Genomic DNA, 9916 nt, shown 5'->3' on the forward strand with positions numbered 1-9916 from the left:
CAAGGGCTGAGGTCAGTCAGTCACACCCAGGCAGCGGCACTGACTTCACCGCGGGCAGGAGCAGCTCCTCACGTATCCCGCTCCCCGAAGGCAGCGCTGACCCGCCGCTCGGGGCCCATGGTCAGGCCGCTCCGTTATCGGGGAGCGGGCATCGCTCCCATCGCAACGGATGGCTCCCCGGAGCCCCTCCTGGCTCTCGTCCCAGCCAAAATAGTTTCTCTGGTCCTGGGGCCGAAGGGGAGTCACTGACAGGGTCCTGCCGGTGCCGCTGGGGAAGCCGCAGCGCCGGGTCCTTCGCGGTGCTCCCCGTCCGGCTCGCGGCGCTGGCCCGCTTCCCCGGGGCGCCGGCTGGGTGGGATCAGCCGCTGGCTGAGGTAATTGAAAGCCCTTTCCATCTCTCCCGAGTCTGGGATGAGCAGGGCAGCGCGTCCTGGCTCGCTGGGGCGATGGCACGAGCCGGGGGCCGCCGCCCGCCCCGACTCCAAAATCTCCGGGGAGGGTAGAGGAAGGGGTTTGGGGAATTTTAGGGGCTTGTCCACGCGTTTCCAGGGAAGGAAGAGTTAATCACCCGCCTGCTGCTAATGAGCCTTAACTGGGAATGACCCGACACAGGGGAGAAGTGAACCCATTGTCCTCGCCTGTGTTTGACTGTCTTCCAGGGAGACTCATGAAACGCAGAGCCGGGGCGTGAGTTCCCGATTTATGTCAGGAGGCTGTGATTTATTCTATTTATTTATTTTTGCCATCTGGTTGAGGAGGGATGTTGAACGCAAGCGTGAGAAATCCAGATGTGCACAGCTCCTCGCTCCCGCGCAGGACATCGTCCCGAGCCCCGCCGAGCCCGACCCTGCCCCCGCTCCCTGACACCCCTCGAGCTCCCCGGGGCGGGTTGGTGGCACCCCTGGGCACCTGCCACATCCCTGCCGGGGATGAACTGGGCGTGTTGGCACAAGGAAGGGCTAAGCTTGGATGTCCAGCCCTGGACTTCCAGCATAGAAAATGTTGGCCATACAATGACATGCTAACAATAGCCATGGGGACCCCTGTGTGTCCCCAGCTGCAGGGTCAGGGTGACCCTGGCATGCATCAAGGTGCCATGGTGACAAGTGCTGCGGGAGCTGGCCCTGAGCATACTGCCCATCCTAAAAGGATGATGCCCTGTCCCGTGCCTGTGTTTCTGGGAGGGTTGTATCGCGCTGAGGAAATGTATCTCACAGTGCAGGAAGGAAAAGGGCCCCACGAATGGCCTGCAACCCCAAAATGGGCATCCTCCAGGACAGGGACGCAGGGGACACCCAGGGCCCCTTCCCTGGAGGCAGACAGGATGATGGAAGAAAGCCACATCATGCATGGGGATGCGCCGTGGCTTCCAGGGATGTCCCTGGGTGCCTTGGCCGTGGGATGGAGGAGCCAGTTCTGTTTTGGCATTCACCCCTGCCATGAAGGGACAGCAGTGCCAGGCTGGAAACGGGCACTGCTGTCCCTGCTGTCACCACTGGTGCAGCACGAGGCTGCCACTGACACAAGGCAGGGCCAGTCTGGGGTCAAACCCATGCCATGAAACCTCCCCTAGGAGCCAGAGGACACAACTGGGCAGCACGACCCTGCGGGGCAGAGGAAGAGGGATTTGGGGGGCAACTTCTGAATTTCTGCAATGATCTTTAGGTCGAGGCTCCTCTGAGACATGAGAGATGATCACACAGGATCTTAGCTCATCCGCTTGCTGTCTCATGCCTGGGAGGTTTGGCCAGTGGCCCAAGGGCTCCGGAGGAGGAGGAAAATTTCATCATCCTGCTCCAACGTCTCCTGTATAATCAGCCTCTTGTTAACCGATACAGCCCCATGCGAGGCGCTCGCTGAGGACCGGGGCACTGGTGCAGCCTTAGGTGGTCTTGGCCCCGGCAAAGCTCTGCTGAGCCTCTCCCAGCACAGCCTGGGAAGCGGCTGGGATTTTTAGGTGGTGTCCCCTCCACCTCGCACATGCTCACTCGGCTCCCTCAGCCTCTTCCCAGACTTTCCCTGTTTCCTCAGGAGCTTCCAGGGCTGCCAAAGTGGGGCTCCCCCCACCATGGTGCTCCACACACTGGGATGGTCCCCTCATCGGGATGGTGCCCATGCCATGGTGCTCCCCACACTGCCATGGTACCCACACCACGATGCTCCCCATGCCAGGACAATCCCTGCACCAGGATGGTCCCCACATCATCCCGGCACTTTTGAGCAGCTGGTGAGTGTCAATTTAAGCATTTTCCCCTGGAAAAATATATTTCCAACCAGCCATCCCATAGCAGGTGGGAAAGCAGGAAGGAACAAGGTGACAGGGGACTGTGATGCACAGCGATGCCTGAGGGGTTTTGGGGCAGCCCTGAGGGTGCTTTGGGGGAGCAGAGGTGTCTGAGGGTGAGCACAAAAGGGACCCATCGAAGAGCAGCCAAATACAGTCTGTTTCTGTTGGTTTATTTAAAAAAAGGAGGGCAAGAAGTATAAAAAAATAAATATTTAAATAGAATTCCATGAATATATTACCACAAATCTCATTAATAATTATTAATTATTATTAACGATAAAATTATTAAAAGTCAGCTCTCAGTGCATGCTGGGCTTTCCACGGAGGCAATAAATAACCCACAGCCCGCTCTGGTGCCAGGAGCGAGCCAGCGCCGCCTGCCACCGGCCCGGGGCCCGTCCCTGCGTCCCCACGTCCCCATGTCCCACATCCCTATGTCCCCATGTCCCTGTGTCCCATGTCCCCGTGTCCCCGTGTCCCAAGTCCCCATGTCCCCTTGTCCCATGCCCCCATGCCAGGGCTGCATTCAGCCGTGCAAAGCCCAGCTCTTGGCTGTTAGTACATTCAGAGCTCTTCCAATGGGAAAAGCACTTTTCCAAAGGAGAGGACATTCCGTGCCCCGCCGTGCCCGCGCGGGGGGATGATGCCCCACAGTGGGGTGCCTGTCCCACACAGGTGGCCTTGTCCCAGACGGTGGGACCCAGCCCCAGCCACCACAGCCACTGGGTACCCTCAGTTCGGCTCCTTGCAGGGGAGCCCAGCCTTAAAATGTGCAGGGGGAGCGTGTGCCCGTGTCCCCATGTCCCTGCCAGCCATCGCATCCCAATGTCCTCCCTCACAATCCTTTTTCCAGGGAAGTGGGAGCTTCAGATGGTGCTCAGGGGTGTCTGTCCGGTTGCTCTCCATGATGGACACCGTCCGTGGGGGACAGAGTCCGGCCCCGCCGCCAGCCCCTGCAGCTCCCTCCCCCCATGGGAGCACAGGGAGGGCTGAGGCACATCCCGGGACCAGCCCACGCCCCGGCATCTCCTCGGGGATGCGCTGCCTCGTCCCGCTGGATGCTGGCTCTGCTCCGCTCGGGACGCTCCGGGCTGCAACGTTCACCCCCTCAAGGGGCAATAAATTACCGGAGGGCGGATGGGGCCAGCGCAGGGTCCGGGTAATAAATAGGAAGGCGGGAATTCGGGAGGCAGCGGCGGGGGCCGGCCAGCAGCAGGGGCAGCGTAGCCGGGGCGGGCGCTCATGAGGGGCTGAGATGAGGTAGGAGGACACGTGCCGCCTGGCCGATGACCTGCACGTACTTCCTGAGCACCTGGCAGCCCTGCTGCTTCTTCTTGAAGGCGCTCTTGCCCTTGGAGCTGTCCCCGTACCTGACGTCCACCTGGAAGATGTTGTAGTTCTTGCAGAGGAGGCAGGTGAGGTTGGAGATGAGGCCTCGCGTGGTCTTGGTGGTGTTGTGGAGCCGCTCGAGGAGCTCTTTGGCCATGGGGTTGAGCTCCTCCTGGTCGCGTGTGATGTTCCCCAGCGAGGCGTTGAGGAAGGCGAAGAGCTTGTACATGGCCACCATCACCTCCTTCCTCTCGCTCGTCCGGTTGACGCGGAAAGTGGGGAAGAAGATGCCAGCGGGGTTGCAGAGCTTGTCAGCCTCGCTGCTGAACGGTTCTCCCTGGCACTTCAGCTGGGAGGAGAGGCGAGCGTCACCCCATGTTCCCTCTGTCCCCCCCGGCCACCTCCTGCCACCGTCCCTGCGGTGTCCCCAGCCCTCCCCCTTCATGCGCTTGTGGCTCACACCCCGCCGTGGTCCCTGGCCGTCCCCAAGTGCCACTTACATAGAGGCTGAAGAGTTCCTGGGCGGTGGCGTTGAGCATGGCCACCTGCCTGCGGGTCTGCTCCTGGACGTTGGAGCGGCACAAGCCGTGGCTGGGGCAGCCGGAGCCGGTCACCAGCAGCGCCCGGCCAGCCACCGGCCGCCGCTGCAGCAGGAGCAGGGCCACGAAGGGCACGACGCCTGTGTGGGGAGAGAGGCCGAGGTCACGGTGGGGACCGGGACGAGGCGGTGGTGGCCCATCGGGACCACGTTGCTGCTGATGCAGAGCATCCACCAAGGATGACCCCAGTTCCAGGCACCCAAAGGGAGAGTGTCCAGCTGGAGGGGAGACTCATCCCACTTGGGCGTGTGTCCAGCTCGGCTGGAAGTCCCCAGACCCCCCGCTCTGCCGTCCCGGCCGCTGCCGTCGCCCTCACCTGCCCCCCCGGCAGGCGCTCCCCCGCCTCCCTTCCCGGCGGGGGGCCCCGCAGCATTCCCACATTTCGCAACCGGCCCGGTGGCGACCTGTCGGGTTTAATGAAACGTGCAAAACGCTTTTTCCTCCGTTATCCTGGTCCGGGCGCTTCGGGAGCAAGGCCCCACCCCGGCCCGGCTGACTCAGCGGGGCTCCCGCAAGGAAACCTGCTCTCGGCGTGCCCTCCCTCCTCCCTCCCGCCCCCGGCCCCACCGCCTGCCTCAGTTTCCCCGCCTGAGAAGTGGGCGCAGAGCCGAGGAGCCCCGGGGTGAGACGATGCAGCTGCCAGAGGCTCCAGCCAGGAAATCCCTGGACGTGGAACAAGGGGACCCTTGAGCCGCGGGCAGCTGGGTCGCCCCGGCGTCCCCTCCTGGGAGCGGGGCGCTGCGACCCCCCGTCCACTGGGACTCCCCCAAACCGGGATCCATCCCTGCTCGGGGAGGCCAAACCGCCTCTGGAGCCCCGCCACTGCGCTGGGCATCCTCGGGGAGGGTGGCCCGGGTGTCCCCGCTGCTGAGTGACCTGGATGCCACCAGCAGGGCGCCCCTTCAGGGTGGGAGTCCCGTGCCCCGGCTCGGGGCGCTGCCAGGCGAAATCCCCGGGCCGTGACGAGCGCCGAAGTCGCCCGCACTTGTCAGCGCCTCGGACGTGCCGCCGGTGCCGGGTAATCCAAGCCTCGATTTATTTACCCTGCCCAGGTGGGAGAGGACTTACCTGGGCGTGTTGCGATCCCTGACCCGCCGCTCCCCTCCCGCCCGGGACGGGGGGACCCTGTCTCCCCGCGCCCCCGGGGCCCTGGCTGTTCCCAGGGGATGCAGATTCCCTGAGCCCCCCACAAGCCCCTCTCGCTGTGTCCCCCCGGCCGCTGCCTCTGCCCATTTCACAGCTGAGCACGGCGAGGCTCGGCACCCACGTGTGCCAGGGGCTGGGTGGGTGGGGGGTCCCGGGTGGGTGCTGCCCCGTGGGACACCCCGAGCACGGCTTCTGGGCTGGGGGCTGCTCCCTCCAGCCCCACCTCCTGCACTTGGCAGCCTCCCCATCCTTCCAGCGCTCCCGACACGGCAGCAGCTCGCGGCATCGGGAGACCCAGAAGGAGGAAAAGCAGGAGGGGGGGGGGAAAGTATTTAAAAGTACAAAAAAGCAAAAAAGCAAAAAATCCCCCCCTCCTTGAGATTTTTTTTTCTTGGAAGCATTTCCAGTTATATAAGTGTCCAGATGTTGGCTGCACCGCGCCAGCGCCGCGCTCCGCTCCCGCTGCCAATTCCCAGAGATGCTCATCCCGGGGGGGGACGCAGCGCGGCGGGAGCCCTCGCTCCGGCTCCAGCGGCGGCATCCAGCCGGGACCCGCCTGCACCCGAGCATCACCGGGAAAAGGAGGGAAGGGGGGAGGAAAAAAGGGGGAAGGGGAGAAGGGGAAATAGTGTCCCCAAAGTTGATTTTTTTTTTTTTTACCTGCCGGCACGAACTTCATTGTGAGCCGCGTCCCGGGAGCGACTTAATAGGGATTGGTGTTGGCAGAGGAAGTTTTCAGAAATTCATGTTCATACTGGGGGACTTCTCGGGGTTTATATACCGGTCCGGCAGCCAGCCTGTGTTGTAAGAAGAGGGGAGGAGGAGAGGGGGTGGGGGAGAATCACCCGCTATCGTTACTTCTATTGAAACTGGAAATCAGGAAGTCGGAGGGTTTGGAAGTCATGAATGATTCTTAGAAATGAATTTTTGAAAAAAGTTGATGTCACACGAAGTTTTGTGTCGTCTTTTGTTTCACGCGCGGGTTCGGGGAAGTGGGTGGGCTGGGAAAGATGAAGCCCCCCAGGGGAGGTGCGCGGCCGCACGTGGGATTCGGGGGTGTCGAGGCGCGGTGGCGAACGTGCCGTGCTGTGACTCAGGAGCTGCAAGCACTTTCACCCCCGGGTCCCCCTCCCCGGGCCGGGGCTTCCCCGCTGGCTGCCGGAGCAGGCAATAAAATGAAGGAGGTAAAAAAGCCTGGTCTGAGGTTTTTTGGAGGTTTTGGAGGGATGGAAGGCGGGGGGAAGTGGTGGCGGGGTCCCGCACTCCTTGGTCACGGCGGGACGGCCGCGGTGGCAGCGGTGTCCCCCAGCCCGCCGCTGGCTCATCCCTTTGGGCAAAAATATTATCAGTAAAGGGTGGGTTTTCTGCAGGAAAAAGGACAAACCCACCCAGGGGGAGAGGCCGGACCGGCCCCCCCAGGGTTAACCCTTCCCTCGGCGGGGCTGTCCCCTGCCTGGAGCGGGCAGAGGGTGCTGGGGCGGACAGGAGGGCGCTGGGTCACCGTCTCGTGGGGATCCCATGGGAACGGGACACTGCGGCGCTGTTCGCTGCCCGATTTGGGTGAAAAACAGGTTAAATGGATTTTTTTTGTCCCTCTCTGTACTTTTTTCTTACCGGGGCCGAGCTGAAACTTTAATCAGGTTTAGCAAGTTTGCGGCCCGGCAGGTGAACCGGCGGTGCCAGTCCAGGACCGATACCGCAAGAGCCACCATGACCCCGGGTGTCCCCCCTCGGCGGGGGGGACACGGAGAGGGGGGTCACGAAGACCCCCCTGTGCTGGCGGGGTTGGTCCATAGCTGCTGCGTGCCTCAGTTTCCCCATTCAAGGACCAGCCTGGTTTGCCGGTGGCATTGATGCCCCAGCCCAGTTTAGCCCAGTCTGATCTTACTGGGACATCAGGGATGAGCTGGGGACTGTGGAGGGCGGGCAGGATGAGCTCCATGTCCCACCCTGCAGCCTCATCCCAGCCTTTTTGGGATGTGGGGAGCAGCACATCACATACTGATGGACATCTAGCGGCCTGGCGAACTTAATTAGCTGAGCAATTAATAGCACTTAATTATTAGCATAGGGAACGTCCTGCGGGAGTTGTGTGCAGGGGTTGACATGGATTTGCCCTTTTCCTGAATTTTCCAGAAGGGACTGAGTCCAGTCTGGAGCTGAGCTGGGCTTTGGCATCCCCCGAGGGGTGTGGGACCCCTGGTCATGGTGGGATCATCACGGCGGCATCGGTGTCTTCACCCCCAGCTCAACCCTTCGGGCTAAAGTGTTCAGATTAAAGGATGGGGTTTCTCTAGGAGAAAAGACAAACCCGGGGGGAGACGCTGGACCTCTGCAGGGGAAAACCCGAATTCCTGGTCCAGATAGGCTGGAGACGGAGGTGTGGAGAGGAGGTACCAGGATGGGAGATGATGCCCAGGAATATCCCCTTTCCCAATCCCTTCAGCAGCAGGGATATCCCCGCACGGATCCTGCGCCGATGCCCGATGGAGACAGGCAGCAGGAGCGTCAGGAGACGGTGACAGGGGTGGGGGTCCCAGTGTGTCCCAAGGAGGAGCGGGAAGAGGACCCAGCCCTCCCTGTCAGAGAAGGCTGAGAGTCCTTGGATCTGAGGGGTTTGGGGGCCCCAGGAGGAGCTGGGGCAGGTTGGTCAGGGGACAGCTGTCCCCACTGTCCCCACTGTCCCCTCCATCCCCACTGCCCACCTGGCCAGGGACAAAGGGACAAGCCCAGGGTGCTCCAAGGCCACCGCTGCCACGCTGCTGCTCTGTGCCCCTCCGAGCTGTCCCCTCTGAGCATCCCGGCCCGTAATTGTCCTCAGCTCCATCGCAGACACCTCATCCCATCCCTGTCCCCGTGATGCCTCTCTGCCGCATCCCTGTCCCCCTGCTGTCCCCTTTTCCATGTCCCTATGCTTCCCCCCTCCTCATGCCTGTTCCATGCCCGCTCATCCCTGTCCCCGTCCCGGTCCCCGTCCCTGTCCCCATCCCTGTCCCCGTGCTGCCCCCTGCTGCCCCAGCCCAGAACTGGCCTCTCCCCATCCCAAAATTGCCCCCGTCGCCTCATCCTAACTCAGAACTGACCCATCTCATCCCCGCTCCGGAGCTGCCCCCTGCCCCATCCCCACCCCAGACCTCTCCTCTCCCCAGCCCGCAAATGTCCCCTCCCGCCCTTCCCCATCCCCTCATTGTCCCCCCCCCGCCCCAGCCCCTCCCAGAACTGCCCCAGCCCCACCCCAGCTCCCCCCATAACTGCCCCACCCCATAATTGCGCCCCAGCCCCATCCCCCTCCGGCTCCCCTCCAGGTTCCCATCCCGCGGTGTCCCCGTGCAGGAGGGACACCAGATTTCGGAGTCACCAAAAGCCCCGGGTGTCCCCCAGGTTGGGTGTGAGGCTGGGGCTGGGACTGGCGGTGTCCAGGGGGCCCTCCCGGGGGGGTGAGGAAGGGCCGAGCCAGGCAGGTGCTCCTGTCGCGGGGAAATCCAGAGCCGAACAACGGAGGGCACCGAATTCCCCTTTGACTCACGGTGGGTCCCTGCCCGGGGCTGCCTCACCCCTGTCCCTGCGCCCCACCGGTGCCACCCCAGCAGTGTCATCCCACAGGCTTTTCCCAGGAGTGGGCACTGGGGTCCCCTTGGGTGTCCCCTTGGGGACACCAGAGAAGCCACCATCCCTCCAGTGACACTCAGCCCGGTGTCACTCTGTGTTTGGGGTCCCTCAGCCCTCCCCACGGTCCCAGGGGGTCACGTACCTGCACCCTCCCCTCCACAGCCCTCTCCAGAGCTGGATGGGCGGCTTGGCAGTGGCACAGTCACTGTCAGGGTCACCCACAGCGCGCCAAGCTGGCCCGGGCTTCTTCATGGTGACATTGTCCCACCATGAGTGTCCCCAGATGGCCGTGGTGGCCGTCCCAGTGGCGATGCTCCTGTGACTGACTCAGGCAGTGGGGCCGGCAGCAGAGCCGGGCAGTCCAGCAGCCCTGGCACACGGCACACATGGGGAACGAGTGACTCCATGGGGACACATGACCAGGTCTTAGGATTTTTGACTCAGCAGGACTGGTGGCAGTGGGTGGCCCAGTCCCCATGGTGGCCCTGGCCAGACTGCCGGACACTGTGCTCAGCGTGGCTGCGGCGATGGCCCAGCCAGGGCTGTGACATGTGGCACAAGGTGTCATGCGGCTTGTGCCACACACACCTGGCAGTGCCAGGCCCTGTCATGGCACACCACAGCTTGTCACATCACGTGCCCTGTGCCACACCGTGTCGTGTGCCACATCCTGTGCCACATCCCAGTGTGTGCCACATCCTGTGCCGTGCCGTGGGCCACACTATGAAGTGCCATGTCCTGTGCCATGCCACGGGCCACATCCCAGCGTGTGCCATGCCATGGGCCACATCCCAGCGTGTGCCATGCCATGTGTCACACCATGTTGTGCCACACCACCCCACGTCACATCCCATGTGGCAAGGACAACAGGCACGACCTGGCCACCAGAACACAGCCTCTCCCTGCCCACAGCCACAGGGACCCAGGGACACAGGGACACGACGTC

General features: G+C 62.9%; 1 protein-coding gene across 1 annotated transcript; it reads right to left on the minus strand.

Annotated features, from left to right (window-relative positions):
* Positions 1-2460: 2460 nt before the first annotated feature.
* Positions 2461-6151, minus strand: LIF (LIF interleukin 6 family cytokine). Its single transcript, XM_042022804.1, has 3 exons — positions 6022-6151; positions 4117-4295; positions 2461-3965 (listed from the first exon to the last, which is right to left on the minus strand). Exons 1-3 carry the CDS (start codon positions 6038-6040, stop codon positions 3528-3530), a joined length of 636 nt encoding a protein of 211 aa, XP_041878738.1. The 5' UTR covers positions 6041-6151; the 3' UTR covers positions 2461-3527.
* Between the last annotated feature and the right edge of the window lie 3765 nt (positions 6152-9916).

Source organism: Corvus kubaryi, unplaced genomic scaffold, assembly GCF_017639235.1.
Source record: "Corvus kubaryi isolate FWS band 111438036 unplaced genomic scaffold, C.kubaryi_AGA036_p1.0 127, whole genome shotgun sequence".
Taxonomy (NCBI): domain Eukaryota; kingdom Metazoa; phylum Chordata; class Aves; order Passeriformes; family Corvidae; genus Corvus; species Corvus kubaryi.